The sequence below is a fragment of the Astatotilapia calliptera genome, chromosome 7, assembly GCF_964374335.1.
Source record: "Astatotilapia calliptera chromosome 7, fAstCal68.1, whole genome shotgun sequence".
Classification (NCBI taxonomy): Eukaryota; Metazoa; Chordata; class Actinopteri; order Cichliformes; family Cichlidae; genus Astatotilapia; species Astatotilapia calliptera.
In genome coordinates, this window is record NC_137428.1 from 46946207 (window position 1) to 46966819 (window position 20613).

General features: G+C 40.6%; 1 protein-coding gene and 1 long non-coding RNA gene across 3 annotated transcripts in view; both read left to right on the forward strand.

The window, feature by feature from the left end:
* LOC113026357 (alpha-1,3-mannosyl-glycoprotein 4-beta-N-acetylglucosaminyltransferase C-like) overlaps nt 1–14508 on the forward strand; it is a 78353-nt gene extending 63845 nt beyond the window's left edge. For both annotated transcript variants that reach the window (XM_026175049.2, XM_026175052.2), the window contains exons 3-5: nt 12605–12750; nt 12862–13009; nt 13106–14508. In XM_026175049.2, the coding sequence (XP_026030834.1) occupies nt 12622–12750; nt 12862–13009; nt 13106–14268 (1440 nt within the window). In that variant the 5' untranslated portion in view covers nt 12605–12621 and the 3' untranslated portion in view covers nt 14269–14508. The remainder of the gene's footprint in view (nt 1–12604; nt 12751–12861; nt 13010–13105) is intronic.
* Nucleotides 1–20613, forward strand: part of LOC145429753 (uncharacterized) — a 170887-nt gene that overhangs the window by 77188 nt on the left and 73086 nt on the right. The window lies entirely within an intron of this gene.

Here is a 20613-nt window from a genome sequence, read left to right on the forward strand (position 1 = left end):
CATCGCTGCATCTCTCAGGTGCCGCCGTTTGGAGCTTTTTCATGACAGAAACATAAAATGGCTTATTTCTCTTGCAGATGGCAGATCTTTTGTTTTTTTTCTCCCCCACCTCTAAAATGGAACTCAAGCAATGAATAACACAATGAATAATAAGTTGTTTATTCAGTTATTGGGCCCAGCAGCAGGCCTTTGCCAAAATTGTCCCTGTAACTGGGGAGCTTGTGGTTTCTCACACTGAATGCTGCATTTTCACGTTACGAAACATCAAAATTAGAGAACGTGTCCTGGGATGCTTAGTTTTTGTTTTTTTAGATGAGGTTCCAAATAGGACATGCTGTGTAGTCGGGGTGATTCTTTTTCATTAGAAGACACTGAGCATATATCACCCCAAACAGGCCTGGGAGCGTTTGTTTTCTTTCGAGAGATGTCACTGATGTTTAATGACTTCTGAAACATCACCGGGCATGTGTTCCTTCTGCACGCAAGCTAAACAGATGACTGACAGACCCCTGCGCAAGCAGGTAGATTAATGACAGAAATTATCCATTAATAGCAGCCGTTTTGCATAATCCAATGATAAACCTTCAAAATCAGCCTTCTATAGCCTATTTGTGCCGTTGCCATTGGCCACATCTGTCATGTTGAGCAGCTCATCAGAATCTAATTAAAGATGGATATCCTTCCAGCTTTGTGATTGATACTCCAGGGCTGCAAAAACCAGCAATTATTATTTTTTGATTAAGCCCTTAAGGCCTAGTTTGATGTAAAAACGGCTCAAAAACTGTGTGGCCAAAATGAGCATTGAACCCTGTTTGTTGGAGAAACTATTGGAACACAAAAAGTCTCTGAGCTAGCCTGAACCACGGAGTCAGATGATGATGAATCTAAACCAGAGCGCGCAGCAGCCTTGTAACAGGGAATTAGTGTAGTACTGATGCTACTCAACCAGCTTTAAAAATTCTCAGTTCCAGCTCTCATGAAGTCATAGTGGTAGTGTTTTTATTAAATAACCTCGTCCTGATACAGGGACCACTTTGAAACAATTGGAAATAAATGTTTTTGGTCTGGCCTTTAGTGCTATTTATGCATCTATATTGTTTCGTGGAAGTTATCCAGTTTTGGTGATGTCGGCTGTAGAGATGTCTCCTTTTTCTGTGGAACAATAGGAGCAGCTGGCTCTCTGTGTGGATGAAAGTGTCATGGGATGGTAGCAGTGAACTGGTTCTAGTTAGAAATGGCTCCTATGCACTCAGTTGCAGACATGCACATAGACACTGTCATTCCTATTAGACTTTTTTCCTACACAGAGCCTTCCATTCCAGTCTGTGGGTGTTAAAAGACAGCCCAGGTCACAGACAATAACATAGGATCAAATGCTGCTAGAGCCTCGCATTCCAATCCGGTAATGCCATTTACATCACTCTGACCCAAGTCGACCCTTAACACTGGTTTAACCTCCTAAGACCCGAACTCTTCCATGGCATGCATTTTTAATTTCTCTTTGATATTTGGGCTGATTAGGACCTGATGAACGTAAAAACAAAGAATTGCCAGATTTTTTTTTTTTGCCTAATTTTTGTTTCTAAGAAAAGTGAGAGCGACATATGAGGATATTAATATAAAATTTTGATAGAACAGTGGCAGTATAATGTCCTCGTAAGTGGATGTCAGGCCCTTGTAGAGCAAAATTCAGTATTTTGGTCTAAATAACCCAAAATGTGATGTCCACATATGTGGACGCCAGGTCCTAGGAGGTTAAATCTGTTCACTGAGTTTCTGGATTTTTCCAAGTAACTGGGTCAGGATATCTGGGAGTGATACATGGCTGTAGAGTTTTTCAACAAAACAATGAAGCTGGATCAAAAGTAACATGGGCCACAGGAAAAACATGTATTTTTGAATTCGGAGTGAAACGCCCCTTTAAAGCTGCACTAATTCAATTTTTTTTAAATTCAGTTTCTTGTATAGCAACTGTAGAACTATATAACTATAGAACAGGTGTTTCATATTATAAAGTAAAGATCCCACAACATTATAGAAAGGACCGCAGTGATCAGCTTTCCTATGAGCAAACTCTCTGTGACAGTGCAAAGGAAAAAACAAACTCCCTTTTAACAGGAAGAAACCGACGGCAGAACCCGGCTCAAGGACGGGCATCCTTCTGCCATGACAGTTTGGGTGTGATGGGAATGAGAACAGTAGGGAGAGCACAGAGAAACCACAAATGAGGAGAAAAAGGACAAAACGCAGGCTACAGGAGACTAGACAGAACTTAGTGAAAAGGAGTGAGTGGAGGATGAGCCCACAGTGTATCATAGCGTGGTGGCTCAAACATCCTATGGACATACACAGCCTGAGGACAGCTTTGCAGATCACTGCTGTTGTAGATGTTAATGATAGTGTCACTATCTGGCTCTGGCATACTGTACTTGTGGTGTTGATGGTCCTGCAGAAGATGTTTGATGCTTTGTATCTTTGTGATTTGTAGTAACAAAGTTCTAAAGACACAATCTATAAATTGGTCCTTTGCTGGGCTGTCTTTCACGTGTAGACACAACATTAGTTCATCCCTTGAATTGGTTTATTTTTTTATGACTGAATAATTCATAGGTCAGTGTTAAATGGCTTAACAAGCAAAAAACAGTCCTCTGAAAATTAGCAGGTGCAAGGACTGGACTGAAAATGAAAAAGCAGTCAAGAAAAACTTTGAAATCCTGGAGAGCTATTGCTCAAGACCACAAATAACAAGATACTCTAAACCAAGGCACAATGTACATTCCAAATTCCTTTAATTTTAAATATGTTTATATTGTCTATTCTGTAAAATAGTCAGATGCAGAATTCACCTGCTTGCTGCTACTACTGCACATTCACCCAATGCATATACTATATATATATACAATGTTCTTCCTCTACCCCCCCCCCCCCCCATTTTTGCACATGTCGAGGAGCGTGTCAGGCTACATTTCACTGTGGGTTTTACCTTGAACCTTGAGCAAGGCAAGTTTATTTATATAGCACAATTCAACAACAAGGTGATTCAAAGTGCTTTACAGAGACATTAAAAAACAAAAACAATAAAAAGCATGATTTGAAATTGATTTAAAAAAACAGTAGATAAAATCAGTAGTTAAAATATAAGTTTTGAAATTTAAGCTTAAAAGTGTGGATTTGGTGCTTTATTCAAATGCAGCTGAGAACAGGTGAGTCTTCAACCTGGATTTAAATAAACTGAGTGTTTCAGCTGATCTGAGGCTTTCTGGGAGTTTGTTCCAGATATATGGAGCATAAAAGCTGAATGCAGCTCCTCCGTGTCTGGTTCTTACGGAAGCGTAGAGCTGCCACCAGGCAAAAGAAAAATACAAGTGTATCACGTTATAACGTAAAAGGTTTATTGTTCTAACAAGATACTTTTCCTGTTTGTACAATATACTTTTCACGTTTGAACAACATAATATCACGTTATTACAATATACATAATTATCACGTTAGTACAATATAATATTTATATTGTACGAACGTGATCCTATATTGTACGAACGTGATAATTATGTATATTGTAATAACGTGATATTATGTTGTTCAAACGTGAAAAGTATATTGTACAAACAGGAAAAGTATCTTGTTAGAACAATAAACCTTCCACATTATAACGTGATACACTTGTATTTTTCTTTTGCCTGGGTGGCAGCTCTACGCTTCCGTAGGTTCTGACTCTGGGAACTGATAAAAAATAGGATCCAGATGACCTGAGGGATCTGGAAGGTTCATACTGGGTCAGGAGGTCACTGATGTATTTTGGTCCTAAACCATTCACAGCTTTATAGACCAGCATCAACTTTAAAGTCTATCCTCTGACGGACAGGCAGCCAGTGTATAGACCTCAGAGCTGGACTAATGTGGTCCACTTTTTTGGTCTTAGCAAGGACTCGAGCAGCAGAGTTCTGAATGAGCTGTAGTTGTCTGACTGATTTTTTTAAGTAGACCTGTAAAGATGCTGTTACAGTAATCAAGCCTGCTAAAGATGAATGCATGGACTAGTTTTTCCAGGTCCTGTTGAGCAATCAGATCTTTTATCCTTGATATATTCTTAAGGTGATAGTAAGATGATTTTGTTATTGTCTTAATGTGTTTTTCTAAGTTTAGGTCTGCATCCATCACTACACCCAAATTTCTCGCCTGGTTTTGGTGGTTTTTAGGTGTATAGATTGAAGTTCTCTGGTGACCTGTAATCGTTTTTCTTTGGCGCCAAAGACTATTACTTCAGTTTTGTTTTTGTTTAGCTGGAGAAAATTGTGGCACAACCAGTCATTAATTTCCTCAATGCATTTACCAAGAGCCTGTACAGGGCCTCGGTCTCCTGGTGACATTGTGATATATATTTGTGTGTCATCTGCATAGCTGTGATAGTTTATTTCGTTATTCTTTATAATCTGTGCCAGTGGGAGCCAGTGGCGTGTCTAGAAAATTTTTGTTGGGGGGGCCAGGTAGGGGCACAGATTTGGAGAAGGGTGGCAGATGTAATTGGCAGATAATGTTTAAAACAAATTCTACCAACCATTAACCATAATTCAATAACCTTATAAACCTAATAACCGAATGCGCTTTTAACTCTTATTAGAATGAGATTTTAACCACTACGGTGCAAAGTTTTTAGATACTGCGTTGATAAAGTACAAGAGATACAATCAGTGCTTTGTCAGTGTTTACTCAGCATTCAAGGACAGCAATATTTGCATAGTATTTTTACTGCCATGTAGTGCACATATGTTTTGGGCAAAAACAGTTTTTAATATTAAAATACGAACATTTGTAACAAACAATTGACAAATTAGCCAATGCCAATGCAAAACTTTATCTGCCTGTTAAAAAAAGAAGATAATCTTCTCACAAACTGGTGATTTTGAAACAGGAAAAAAGTGGAGAAACAACTGAAAAGACTAACATTTGAATAAAACCTGAAAGCAAGTAAATACTTTCTATGCTGCCTTATGGTAAACTTCTATACATTTTACGTCAGATAAAAACTTTGGTTGTAAGATTCAGATAATTATTTAATAAAAGCTAGATATTTTAAATGAGGATAAGAAAGAAAAGTATTTCTTTGTGCCCCACCTTTCCCTGTTAATGCCCTACATGGACCCCTGGCAACACTTTGCTAGATCCACCCCTGCACAGTTACCAGCTGTCAGCTACCTAAAAAAGGATCCTGGTGTTATTTGTCTCTCAGAAACAGTTCATAACTTCCCTTCAACTCATTCATGTTAACTAAAAGGTAAACCTGTTTCTCCATCACCTGTTCAGCTCTGATGATTCAGTAAGGACATCTCCTGGTTTCATCTTCATGTTTCCCTCTCACCACATATCCAAACCGACACCATGACCTGCAGTTTTACAGCTGTGGCTCCAGCAAACATCAGCTGATACTAGAAATTAATATTAAATAAATTCTGACAACAGCTGATCAAGCTTAAACGTGCTGTTGTTGTTTAGCGCGACATCCGCTGGTTTCCGCTTTCTGGCGCAAAGTGGGCAATAAACAAACAAGAGAGAAAAGCCGATCAGCTGATCATTGATCAGTTTCATGATTGAAGTAGCAACAGGAGAGGGAGGGGGGAGAATGAAAGAAGAAGAGGCAGCTGTGCAGCGTAACGACAGAATAACTCCAGCTTTGTGTCTTTTTGCATTCTAGCTAAAGTTCGGGACAAACTGCGTCTCTTCTCAGCTCAACACGAAACGCGTAATATTTTCTCTGAATGAGGGACCATTCCATTTTTTTAAGGAGCCGTTGGCAACTCTACTAACCTTATGAATAAAATAAAGTTCACTATCAGTAACATCATAGCACCCACCCAGCTGTATAAAAACTCCGTCAAGCTGGCTAGAACGCAGTACGAGTTATTGCAACTGAGGGTAAAAAGTCAGCACAACGAAAATAAACTCCACCTGAACTTGGTTTATATCTGACCCAGATAGACTGCAGGTCATAACTTCTTACCTGAAGCTCAGTTCACCTGACACTCGGACTGGCGGCTGCCTCGGGGCTCTCCTCCTGCCTCCCCTTCCCTCATCCACCTGCTGGCCTCTGTGGAAGCTCCGCCACAGCCACCACCAAACAACTGAGTTATTTTTACACATCGACCTGCATCTGGCCAATCCACCACCTCTCATTGTTCATGCCATTACAAAAAAAAATAAAAAATAAGTCACCGGGCATATGCCCGGTATGCCCGATGGCCAGTCCAGCTATGTTAACCTGCAACCAAATCTGCAGCTCCATACAGCAATGTTACGACTTGGATTATATCTTATAACTCATAACTCTTATGTTAGCTCCCCTCAGCAGCAAACTGTCTGAAATATTCCACGGCTGCGATAATTCTTTAAGTGTTATTTTTTCCTTGGTATTCTAATTTCACCGAAGTTTACTAAACTCAACAAACTTAATATTACTTACCGGGACATTTATTCTGTCCTCATTTTCTTTCACCGAAAAATTGTTTCCTGCAGTGCCGTCTTTCGTGCTTGGCTCTCCTACCTTTGCTAACGTGATGCACATAGCGCAGAAGCGATGCTGCATTCACTTACACTCGGATATCTGAGCTTCACCGTGAAAACATAATCGTACATTTGATATCTGATTGAATTTTATTGTTTTGCCTTTGGGGTGGCACCTGGGGTGGCCAGTCTGGTTGGGGGGGTTGGCCTGTGCCCCCCCAGGCCACCCCGCTGGACACGCCATTGGTGGGAGCATGTAAATGTTAAACAGAAGGTGTCCCAAGATGGAACCTTGGGGAACTCCACATGTGATACTTGTCTGCTCAAAAGGGTAAGTTACCTATTGATACAAAGTATTTCCTGTTTTCTAAGTATGTTTTGAACCAGTTTAGTACAGTTCCTGAAAGACATGCCCAGTTCTCCAGTCGTTTGAGTAATATGTTGTGGTCAACTGTATCAAATGCTGCACTGAGATCCAGCAAAACTAAGACTGACATTTTTCCACTGTCTGTATTCAGACATATGTCATTAAACACTTTGGCCAGAGCGGTTTCAGTGCTGTGGTTCTGTCTAAAACCTGACTGGAAGGCATCATAGAAGTTATTCTGTTTTAAGAAGTAATTGAGCTGTTGAGAAACTGCTTTTTCAATGATCTTACTTAAAAACGGGAGATTTGAGATCGGCCTGTAGTTGTTCATTTGTGTCTTGTCAAGATTGTCCTTTTTCAGTATAGGTTTAATTACAGCAGTTTTTAGTGGTTCTGGAAACACACCTGACATTAAAGAACAGTTGACGATCTGTAACAGGTCTGACTCCAAAGTCTTTGAGACCTTTTTGAAAAAACTTGTTGGCAGGACATCTAAACAGCAAGAGGAGGAGTTCAGTTGACCTCAGATGTCCTCCAGGTCTTTGCTGTTAATAGGTTGAAACTGTTTCATGGTGTTTAAACAGTTTTTTGGTGGACACAGTACATATCCTGGATCTGCTGTTGATGTACCAATTGCTTGTCTAATCTTTTGAAATTTGTCTGTGAAGAATTTGGTGAAGTCATTGCAGGCCATGGTCGAATGAAGTTCAGCTGCCACTGGCACAGGAGGGTTTGTTAGCCTGTCAACTGTAGCAAATAAGACCCGAGCATTATGACTGTTTTTAGTGATGATGTCAGAGAAGTTGGACCTCCTTGCACTCCTCAGTTGTAAATTATAATTGTGAAGTTTCTCTTTATAGATGTCATAATGAACCTGGAGGTTTGTTTTTCTCCATCTGCGCTCAGCTTTCCTACACTCTCTTTTTTCATTTTTCACTAGTGTGGAGTTTCTCCAGGGAGACTTTTTCCTTCCAGAGATAACCTTCACCTTAATGGGAGCAATAGTGTCCATTACATGTAACATTTTAGCATTGATGCTATTGACGAGCTCATTGACTGACCCTCTGGACAGGCCAGGTGTTAAGGGGAAGACCTGGTTAAATATCTCACTACTGTCTTCAGTTATACACCGTTTTGTGATCACTGAAGTTGATATATTTGTGTGGGCTGAAATTTTACTTTCAAAGAAAACACAGTGATGATCAGACAGGCCCACATCAGACACAGTAACCTTCGAAATGCTCAGGCCCTTGGAGATCAGTAGGTCAAGAGTGTGTCCTCTATTATGTGTGGCCTCTGTTACATGCTGAGTCAGCCCAAAGTTGCCCAGAGTGTTACTCAGGTCTTTAGTCCCTTTGCCCTGAGGGTTGTCCACATGGATGTTAAAATCCCCAACAATAATTACACAGTCGAAATCAACACAGATCACAGACAGCAGTTCACTGAGGTCATTAAAAAAAGTCTGTGCAGTATTTGGGAGGCCTGTAAACATTAAGAAACACAACTTTGGATGGGGCCTTCAGCTGTAAAGCCACATATTCAAAAGACTGAAAATTTCCAGGAGATAGCTGCTTACATTGAAATAATTCATTAAATAAGACAGCAACCTCTCCTGCTCACCCTGGCCTCACTGATAAAACTGTAGTTAGGAGGGGTCGTCTCAATGAGAACAGCTCCACTGTTACTTTGGTCCAACCAAGTTTCAGTTAAAAACATAAAATCAAGGCTGTGCTCAGTGATTAAATCATTAATTAAAAATGTTTTCCCAGCTAAAGATCTAACGTTTAATAAAGTCAACTTAAGTGTTTTAGAGGTATTATTTGCCCCGTGTTTGGGAGCAGTCTGTGGCACACAAGGTATATTTACTATATTTAAAGATCTTTTAGAGTGCAGCTCTCTGTGTTTTGACCAGGCCACATGTCTCCTTCTGTCACCTAAAAGTACAGAACTTTTAAAACCCTGTCTACCCTAGTAGACAGGGTCCCAGCTTCTCCTGGGAAAAGTCACCACTGCCATAATCCTCATAGCCCGGACCCTCCACACATCACACATCAGACTGTGGAGACAGAGCATGAAGGTGGTAAGGAGGAACTAAGGGGGGCGAGGCTGGGCAATGTAACTTCGATTGCTCTGTTGAGGGCGGGGCTCAATGGCGAACCTTTGGCTGCTCTGGTGGGGGGTTTATGGGGGACAAAAAGGGATTGGGCCGGGGGTAGATCTGAGCCCAGCATTGACCCGCTCCATCATCTCCTCAGTGAATTTCAGGTGTGGCGAGGAGGGAGAAAGGGAGGGGGGGGGGTGATGGCCTGTCAGGGGTTTGGGGGACTGGCGAAGGTCGTGGTCCCTGGTCCTGGTCGTTGGTGTTGTTGAGAGAGTTGGAAGCAAATAAGGACCCCTCTTCTTGCCTCTGATGTCTCTCCTTTCTGAAGCTCATCCCAGGTGGGGGCAGATGAGGCTCCTCCTCAAGGTTTCTGGTGGGCTTTGTCTGTTCTTGGAGTACTGTTTGTTCCTCCGTCTGTTGTTTGGACGCATCGTTTGACCCTGTATGCAGAGCAATGTTTGTCACAGTTGGATATTCATCTGCAATTTGAAGAATTCCCTCCTTCAGGTTGTTGACCATATTCTTAGGAAAGCAGAGGACTTTAGTGTTCTTACCGCACATGCTTTGTACATCCTTTACGGCAGAGTCAGCCTCAATCAGAGTTTCAGGCCAAGCCTTTAGCTTTCCCTGTGGCTTTTTACTTTTCAACAGATTTTCAGACCTTACTTCACATTCAGTTGTTTTGGAGGTTTCTTGTTAACCTTCCTATTCACGGTTGTCCAGTCCTGTTTCCTCCCGTATACAGGGGTAGAAGAGCTTCTCTGTCTCGTAGGAAGTGAAGGCCAGTCGGTTTCAGAGATTTCTGCTCGCTGTGCCCTGCCTGTGATACGTCCTCCCCCTTCCAGGAGACATGATTTATGTCTTGGTTTTTCACCAAGACAGTCCAAGGAGAGATTATCGCTTGACGATTTATTATAATGCACAGTCTACTTTCTTGGTCATGTTATCTGTGCTCCTAGCTGTGTACTAGCTTGCTCATCGCCATTGTTTTGAATCAAAGGCAAGGTTGTTTCATTTCCACACAGTCCATTTACCTCCACGTTTACTTCTAAGCGATGAATTTTTGTCTCCAGTACTGCAATCTTCTGCAGGAGGCTGTGGTAGTCATCTGTGGAGAGGGAACGCATCTTGTTGCTAGTTAGCCTAGCGGTTAGCACCTTTCCAGGCTATTGAGGCTGTTCGGTGCCCAGACGCTGTAATCAGGCTTCAGCTGTGTCTAGGCCACAGACACACAGAGCGCTGAAGATACGGTAACTATAAAAATGTTGCTGTTTCTGTTAAGAACACTTTAGTCCTAATGATTTATAAGCTATCGCAGGTAAGCTCGTATGGAAAAAAGGGGAAAAAATCAGCATAAAAATCAATAAAATCAATAAAAGAAGCAAAGCATTTAAAGAGCAAAGAGAGGAAGCGTCCACACTCACAAAAAGGGGGAGGAGCAAGCCTGTGTGGAGGCACAATCCGATTGTTCAGTGATGACGCGACAAATCCTACTTCCGGGCCTAAAGTAGTCTGCGTTTAATATGGCTTTTGTGTTGTTAACATGTTTAATGTTTTGTATTTTCTTCTATTTAATCTCAAAAAGCTCCTAAAACAGTCAGTGATCACTGTTGACCTCCCTCGGCTTTTATTACCGCTAATCATTTATTTAAGCTCAGTTTTTAAAACCTTAGGATGTAACTACAGCCCAGCCCATGCAGCAGTATATGAATGACTAACCTCGTATTATGGATGTATTATCTCAGTTGTTCTCCTGCCTGAAGTTTGGTCCTTTTACAGCATCCTGCCGTGCGATTACATTTGTTCCTGACCACCGAGAACACTCACGTTAACTTTTATTGAGTGGAAAAAAAGTTAGCTTGTTTATATTATGCTAACATAGCTGTGTCGCTAGCGGTCACGTAGCACATCATTATATACCAGCTAGCCCAACTTCAGTAACCCTACAAACGTCACTGCTGTTTAGTTTTCTGTCTTCATTTATGCTGGAAGTGATAACAGAGCTGTACGTTTTAATTTGTTTCCAAAACCCCGCAGTCAGGACATGCTATATTGTATTTAGATAGAAGCTAGCGAGCTAACTCCCTGCTAACTTCTAACTCCGTTAAATGTCATAAATTCCGTTTTCATGGATGCCTGGATGTTAAACTCAATTGTTACACCTGGTAGAGCAGAACGCTGATCATTTTATTAAAGATGAAAGACTTTAGATAGTTTTTCAACTCTCAGTAATGCCATAGTGATCGTTTGATATATGGACCTGCAGCGGAGTTTAGGTCCAGACACGGCTAGTGACGTCAGACTGAACAATCGGATAGGAAGAAATCTGGGGCGGGTCAAGAAATTGCACAGTACTATATGGAATTACTGCAGTCCAGTCTAATAGAAAAGAAGGCATTTACTGTTCAGTGTCACTCTGACACAGACTGTCTGCAGTGTTGACAATGTGACGCGGATAAAAATAGGCAGAGATTTGCTTAATGTGGGAGTTAAAGGACATCCCCAGGTCACAGACAGTACGAATGGATCAAATGTTACTAGCTTGACAACAGAGAGGGTTACCATCTGACTTCACAGTTCCCTCTGCTCCACAAAGCTTTTTAGTGTCTTTATTTCTATGGCTTACACCTTTTAATGCAAAAAAGAAGCAAAAGCACACAGAGACTTACCTTGGTTAGGTTTTTCTCTGGAATTAGTGGCGTTGGCAACAAGAGTGTAAATATTGGCTATAAACATGTCAAGTGCCAGGCAACAATATCTCAAATGAATACTAATGTTACTGGTAGATGCATGAAAAGGTGATAACACATCAGCCATAACAGCCAGAGAAGGTGATAACATCTTACTGTTATATTTATAGTTTGCACGCCAACCACCAGAAGCCATAAAGACATTTTTCCTTATTTAATACAACAGATGTCATTTGTGAATGATTTAATCAATTGTAAATCCTTTAAAATGTTACAAGTTTCTGAAAAGCTCTTTGAAGTTTATTCAGTGCAAACACAGAGTTTAGTGTGAACTGAAAAATTTTCCTATTATTTTTTTTTCTTTCCAGCAAATTGAGCAACCTCACTCACTACAAGCAGTCACGATAACCTCTCTTTTGTTTTCTTTAACAACTCTGCCCTGCCTATGATTTTCTTCCTTTATGTGTTTTCCTTCTTTATATGTCATGTTTTATTCTTTTAATTAAATAATTTTTAAAAAGAGAATCTCTGAGGTGGAAAAATTGTCACATAAGAATCTGAAGCCTGTGAGTATTGGGCTTTTTTGGAAAGATAAATTACATAAAGCAACTCTGTTAACAAAATAAATAGAAATGTTGTAAATTTACAAAATGGTTTATTGGCAACTCCCATCAGCACTTTCAGGACTTCTTTTCCAGTTAAACATGAGGTCAGCATACCTTGCTCTGTAGTCTTCACAATGCACAAATTAAATTACAGCTCCTGATTAAAACAGATTATGAGTCCTTGTTATTCTATTACCGTAAGTCTTCCACTAATCCTTCATAACGATGTTGTAATCCCAGTGTTCACAGGGATTGAAATAAAACCGAAATTACTTTGCCAAGCTCTCATAAAGTTTTATTTGCTTTTTGATGTCTACATTTCTGTTTTATCTGTGATGTTCAGCAGTGAGAGACTTGATCATGAGGGTAATGTGGAAGTCCATGGACAAGATGAGGTGCTTCAGGAAACGATCCATCTTCCCTTTCCTCGGCTTTCTCATCGCCTTTCTGCTCTTTTTCAACCATTATATGGATGATGGATATGTGCTGGTAACTTTAATCATGTTGTTGTTTGTTTTGTTTTTTGAAATTTTGACTCTTATGCCTGAAGTGTTCCTACAGATGTTACTCTTTGTGTTTGCATGTTTGTGTGTGATTTAGGAGGCTGAAAAAAGACAGCTAGGAGAGACGCTGATCCATCCTCCGAACTCTGAAAGATACGTGCACACGTTCAGAGACTTGTCCAATTTCTCTGGGACCATTAACGTGACGTACCGCTACCTTGCGGGGCTTCCTTTACCACGTAAAAGTAGGCATTTCTACCAGATACCAGTTTGAATTCATTTTTACTTCGAACAGGAAAATATTTACTGACTGAACTAACTGTTTTTCACTGTTGGAACAGAGTACCTCACCATTGGCTTGTCGTCGGTCAAGAGGAAAAAGGGAAACTACCTCCTGGAAACGATCAAATCCATATTTGATCAGTCCAGTTACGAGGAACTGAAAGAGATTGTGGTTGTCGTCCATCTGGCGGACTTCGACCTGGTCTGGTGTGAGAACCTGGTGCAGGAAATCACCAGGAAGTTTGCACACCACATCATAGCTGGACGTCTCTTAGTAATCCAAGCTCCAGAGGAGTACTATCCGTCTCTGGACGGATTGAAAAGGAACTACAACGACCCAGAGGACAGGGTCCGTTTCCGCTCCAAGCAGAACGTGGACTACGCTTTCCTGCTCAACTTCTGCACAAACCTCTCCGACTTCTACATGATGTTAGAGGACGATGTGCGCTGCTCCAGGAACTTCCTGACGGCACTGAAGAAGGTGATCACCTCCAGAGAAGGTTCCTACTGGGTGATGTTGGAATTCTCCAAGCTGGGCTACATCGGGAAGCTGTATCACTCCAGAGACCTGCCGCGCTTGGCTCATTTCCTGCTCATGTTCTACCAGGAAATGCCCTGCGACTGGCTCCTCATCCACTTCAGAGGCCTGCTTGCACAGAAGGACGTGATCCGCTTCAAGCCTTCGCTGTTCCAGCACATGGGCTACTACTCCTCTTATAAAGGTGCCGAGAACAAGCTGAAGGACGATGACTTTGAGGAAGACTCCATAGACATTCCCGACAACCCCCCCGCCAGCCTTTACACAAACATCAATGTCTTTGAAAACTATGATGCCACCAAGGCTTACAGCAGTATTGTTGATGAGTATTTTTGGGGGAAACCTCCGTGCACTGGAGACTTCTTCATAATAATCTTTAACAAACCAACAAAAATCACCAGAATTAAAATCCTGACCGGCACAGAGGACAGACAAAATGATATTCTTCACCACGGAGCTCTGGAAGTGGGCCAGAAGTCTGTGGACACCAAACAGGGCAGGCAGTGCACATCCTACATCACACTGGGGGAGTTTAAAGTTGGAAACATTGAGGTTAGCAATGTGGACCACAAGATAGGCTTTGATATTGAGTGCGTACGAATTGTCATCACTGCCAGCCAGAAAGAATGGCTCATCATAAGAAGTGTCAGTTTATGGACCGCGCAGCCTGTCGCTCAAATATAGAAATAAAGCTTTTTAAATGATTCTCTGCTCGTGGTGATTTTGGATGCAGATGCTGTGACTTCATTTGGGACTTCTACTGTTTGCTGAATTCAAATCAATCCACATTTTTCTTGGGTTGGCCAGAGATCTGCTGTATGTTTTCATTGTGATGTATTAAATTGACTACTGATGTGTACAGTATGGAGCTTTTATACTTCTGTTCATTTTCAGAAAATCTGTATATAAAAATATTCAAACTTGGCTGGTATTATATCTCTTTTTTTTTTTCAATTAGTGAACTCCAAGGGTTTTTCCACAGAGTCTGTGGTTCAAAAGATAAATTTGCTGCTTACTTTTTAAATCCACAGTGGGGGGCAAAATACACAAGTGTAAAATAAACAAAAACATTTTTATGGCACAAAGACTCATCAGCTACCTTTTTGTTAGTATTGTCTAACAGAAGTGAGCAAGAGCATAGAATAGCTGTTACCTACATCTAATATTAAACAGTTTTCAAAAACTATAGGGAAGTGTTTTCAAAGCTCATTAAACTATGCGTGATGTGTCGAGTGAGGACTTCTAAGTTCCTGAGATAGAGCTGTCTGACAATCTGTTAATGATTTACAAAAAATAAGGTTCCACCTGCTGTTCAGTGTAAGTACATGCCTAAAAAAGAGAAGTCAAGCTGTGTAATACTGTTAAAAAAATTTCAGACGATCATCATCCCTGAATTGAGTAAAAAGAATCTACCACCTGTGTGAGGTTACTCTAACAAATGCAAAATGAACTGGCAAAAAAATTAGATGGACAAGAAATTTAATTAAATACTATAATATTAACTACAAGCTCTCGTTTTTGTCATTAAGTCATTTTTGGTGAGTTTTATTAAACGAATCTGTGAGAGTTGACAAATATGCTCTTTGGAGTACCTTGCTGCCACCTTGTGGTAAATTATAAAAATAACAACGGAAAATATACAGATTACCTATTGACCTAAGAGGTACATATATCATAAAATATGACCAAAATTGTGCATTAAAGGTGTATAGACTGTTATATATATATAATAATAGTCTATACACTATAGTGTAATTACAAGTAAAATAAAGAGTAACTTTTAAAAATCTTATAACTCTAACAGGCAGCGCAGAAAGTGAAGCACCTAAATTATAATGTCATAATTTACACCCTCTGTTTCATGCAGCGATATGTCAAAATCTACAAAGCAAGAGTAAACCACAGTTTTGTCCTGAAGAGTTATATCAGAATTATACATAAAGTGTGAAATGTGCCATAGTATGTTTTTTGTATGCGGTACCACGGGCCACACTTTGAGAAACCTGGCTCTAGAGCTTAAATGATTAAATATTTATATTTTAACATAATACCATTTTGGAACTTTTTATAGTAAATCTCTGTGTGTGTGTGTGTGTGTGTGTGTGTGTGTGTGTGTGTGTGTGTGTGTGTGTGTGTGTGTGTCCCAGAAAGATTCACAATTTTGCCTGAAGATGCTTCACCATCTGGGAAACTTATGGGACATAATTCTTCTTTCAGGATGAACAGATATGCAAATAAATATTATGCATAGTAAACAGAAGGAATATCATTATGCTGCAGAGGCGCGGGGCTGACTGTAAATAAACAAAGTGCAACCATGTATGAAGCACAGTAATCCATGAAGAATGTCCCTGCTCTGGTCGGAGAGTGTTACAGGTGTCGTCTGCACTGCAGCTTCTTCTCTGCGTGAGTCCCCTTCAGGTGTTGAGGTTGCCAGAAATAAACAGATGGCATGATTACTGATGGAGCCAAACACCAAATGAGTTTTCAGCTCACAAGAACTAAGTTCAATGCTTTTCCTTCATTTTTATTCATCCTGTGCACATCCTAAACCTCATTTTCAGCAGCAATCTTCTGGGACATTTCTCCTCATGCTTCGGTTCAGGTGTAAGTGTTTTTTCACCTTTTACTTTGTGATGTCTTCCTCTTGAGGCTTACATTATATTCACTTATATCTGTCTCCAGGTAGCTTCCAGTCTAATGTATTGTCCCTTTCATCCTTTTCTCATCACATTCACTACCTCCTCTTGCTTTTTTTAAAAAAAAAATCACCTTCTGCCGCCCTGACCTCCTACCATCATGTGCAATCCAAATCACTGTCACATCAGCGTCCCCCTGCACTTTTAGAAGAGAAAGATTACAGAACCACTATTTTTCAACCTTATAGCAGACATCTGTTTATTAATATTCCTATTTCTTCAATTACTTGGAAATATTAGGACCTGATAAGTTAAAAAATTGTAAGCATGAATTTATTTGACTGTGCCTGACAATAAAACTTAATTAAGCAAACTCATGCCAAGATCAGACTGTGCAATGTTCAGAAAAACTGCAAAAAACCCAAGAACTACATCTCACTCTATAGGTCTCAGTTAGCATGTAAAATGTTAAAGTTCGTGAGAGCAAAATTGGAAAAAGACTGAACAAGTATGGCTTGTTTGGAATCCTTCCCAGAAAGCCTCTTCTCTCTGAAAAGAACATGGCAACATGGCGTAGATCTGCAAAGTTACTAATGTAAACAAACAGATGAGACCAACATTTGGCCATAATGCACAGAACCAAACACAGCCTATCAGCACAAACAGCTCACACTGACTGTCAAGCACAGTGTTGTCGGAGTGATTGTTTTGCAGCCACAGAGTCTGGGCACCATGCAGTCAACCATGAATGCCTCTGCATGCCAAAGTATTCTAAAATCACATGTGAGGCTGTTTGTTTTGCCCAGACTGGGTCATGCAGGACGAGGATGCAGCTCAGGAGAGCAGATCGTCTACTTGTTGGAAGGTTGGTGCTTCAAACTCTGGTTGCTCCAGTCTGCATGCCAAAGTATTCTTTGGCAAAACACTGAACCCTAAATTCCTCTGATGCATTTACTGAATTCAATTCCATTCAATTTTATTTATATAGCACCAAATTACAGCAACAGTCACCTCAAGGCGCTTTATATTGTAAGGTAGACCCTACAATTATACATATAGAGAAAAAAAACCAACAATCGAATGAAATGATTGATTGAGTACAAATGTGCATGAATGTTAGATAGAAAGCACTTACGTGTAGAAAAAAGTGCTAGTTTGAATGGGTGACATGTTGTATAAAGCGCCTTCAGGGCTAAAGTCGAGCAGAAAAGTGCCATATAGTAACCAGTCTGTTTAACAATGGCTGAAAAAGAAAAGTCACAGTCCAGACTTAAACCTGATGAAATGTGACATTGAAAGCTTAAGAGAGCTGTGTATATCCAAATACCTGCAAACCTCAATGAACTAAAGCAGTGCGATTGATAAAAGATGTTTTGTATGTCATTCAGTGAAAATTACAGGGAGTGCAGAATTATTAGGCAAGTTGTATTTTTGAGGAATAATTTTATTATTGAACAACAACCATGTTCTCAATGAACCCAAAAAACTCATTAATATCAAAGCTGAATGTTTTTGGAAGTAGTTTTTAGTTTGTTTTTAGTTTTAGCTATTTTAGGGGGATATCTGTGTGTGCAGGTGACTATTACTGTGCATAATTATTAGGCAACTTAACAAAAAACAAATATATACCCATTTCAATTATTTATTTTTACCAGTGACACCAATATAACATCTCCACATTCACAAATATACATTTCTGACATTCAAAAATAAAACAAAAACAAATCAGCGACCAATATAGCCACCTTTCTTTGCAAGGACACTCAAAAGCCTGCCATCCATGGATTCTGTCAGTGTTTTGATCTGTTCACCATCAACATTGCGTGCAGCAGCAACCACAGCCTCCCAGACACTGTTCAGAGAGGTGTACTGTTTTCCCTCCTTGTAAATCTCACATTTGATGATGGACCACAGGTTCTCAATGGGGTTCAGATCAGGTGAACAAGGTGGCCATGTCATTAGTTTTTCTTCTTTTATACCCTTTCTTGCCAGCCACGCTGTGGAGTACTTGGACGCGTGTGATGGAGCATTGTCCTGCATGAAAATCATGTTTTTCTTGAAGGATGCAGACTTCTTCCTGTACCACTGCTTGAAGAAGGTGTCTTCCAGAAACTGGCAGTAGGACTGGGAGTTGAGCTTGACTCCATCCTCAACCCGAAAAGGCCCCACAAGCTCATCTTTGATGATACCAGCCCAAACCACTACTCCACCTCCACCTTGCTGGCGTCTGAGTCGGACTGGAGCTCTCTGCCCTTTACCAATCCAGCCACGGGCCCATCCATCTGGCCCATCAAGACTCACTCTCATTTCATCAGTCCATAAAACCTTAGAAAAACCAGTCTTGAGATATTTCTTGGCCCAGTCTTGATGTTTCAGCTTGTGTGTCTTGTTCAGTGGTGGTCGTCTTTCAGCCTTTCTTACCTTGGCCATGTCTCTGAGTATTGCACACCTTGTGCTTTTGGGCACTCCAGTGATGTTGCAGCTCTGAAATATGGCCAAACTGGTGGCAAGTGGCATCTTGGCAGCTGCACGCTTGACTCTTCTTAGTTCATGGGCAGTTATTTTGCGCCTTGGTTTTTCCACACGCTTCTTGCGACCCTGTTGACTATTTTGAATGAAACGCTTGATTGTTGGATGATCACGCTTCAGAAGCTTTGCAATTTTGAGACTGCTGCATCCCTCTGCAAGATATCTCACTATTTTTGACTTTTCTGAGCCTGTCAAGTCCTTCTTTTGACCCATTTTGCCAAAGGAAAGGAAGTTGCCTAATAATTATGCACACCTGATATAGGGTGTTGATGTCATTAGACCACACCCCTTCTCATTACAGAGATGCACATCACCTAATATGCTTAATTAATTGGTAGTAGGCTTTCGAGCCTATACAGCTTAGAGTAAGACAACATGCATGAAGAGGATGATGTGGACAAAATACTCATTTGCCTAATAATTCTGCACTCCCTGTATTAGTGGTAATGAGGCCCTCTAGATAAGAGCCAGTAGAGGGCTTATACACCTGCTAGTCAGTCAGAAGGTTTTTATCATCCATTCACATGGAGGACCACTAACAGCAGCACGGGCAGACTCCAGTCCTGCTAAACATTCTCCCGAGACTGTTAATGTGAAAGAGCAACTTGATAAAGCAGATAACTGTTTTGTTTTGAGCATTTCCTTCTCCACCTTTTTACACCTTTTCGCTAAAAGGATGAGCACACTTTGCCATCATCGCTGACCAAAGTACAATTAATGAGTACAGTGCAGTTTTATTTATATAGCAGTAATTCACCATAACAATCCTCTCAAAGTGTGTTCTATGTTACAGTAAAGATCCTACAGAGAGAACCACAGTGCTCAAGAATCACTACAGTTATTCACAGACTGTATATAGCATGCAGTCTGGGCTCTAGATAAAGAAATATATTCCAGAAAGGATTCACATTATTAGTGCTAAAAGTCATGTGCTACATATGTGTTATTAAACACAAATATACATGTTTCAATGAATAAACTAAACTATTTTCTTACCTTTATCTCATTGATGAGGACAACATTCACTGTATCTGACTGGCCATATCTGACTCTGTTTTATCTCTGGATAAAAGCACTAAACAGTCAGATTTATAGTGTTTGAAACAATACTACAGTGGGGCAAAAAAGTATTTAGTCAGTCACCGATTGTGCAAGTTCCCCCACTTAAAATGATGACAGAGGTCAGTAATTTGCACCAGAGGTACACTTCAACTGTGAGAGACAGAATGTGAAAAAAAAATCCATGAATTCACATGGTAGGATTTGTAAAGAATTTATTCGTAAATCAGGGTGGAAAATAAGTATTTGGTCACCTCAAACAAGGAAAATCTCTGGCTCTCACAGACCTGTAACGTCTTCTGTAAGAAGCTTTTCTGTCCCCCACTCGTTACCTGTATGAATGGCACCTGTTTGAACTCATCATCTGTATAAAAGACACCTGTCCACAGCCTCAAACAGTCAGACTCCAAACTCCGCCATGGCCAAGACCAAAGAGCTTTCGAAGGACACCAGGAAAAGTATTGTAGACCTGCACCAGACTGGGAAGAGTGAATCTACAATAGGCAAGCAGCTTGGTGTGAAAAAATCAACTGTGGGAGCAATCATCAGAAAATGGAAGACATACAAGACCACTGATAATCTCCCTCGATCTGGGGCTCCACGCAAGATCTCATCCCGTGGGGTCAAAATGATCATGAGAACGGTGAGCAAAGATCCCAGAACCACACGGGGGGACCTGGTGAATGACCTGCAGAGAGCTGGGACCAAAGTAACAAAGGTCACCATCAGTAACACACTACAACGGCAGGGAATCAAATCCCGCAGTGCCAGACGTGTTCCGCTGCTGAAGCCAGTGCATGTC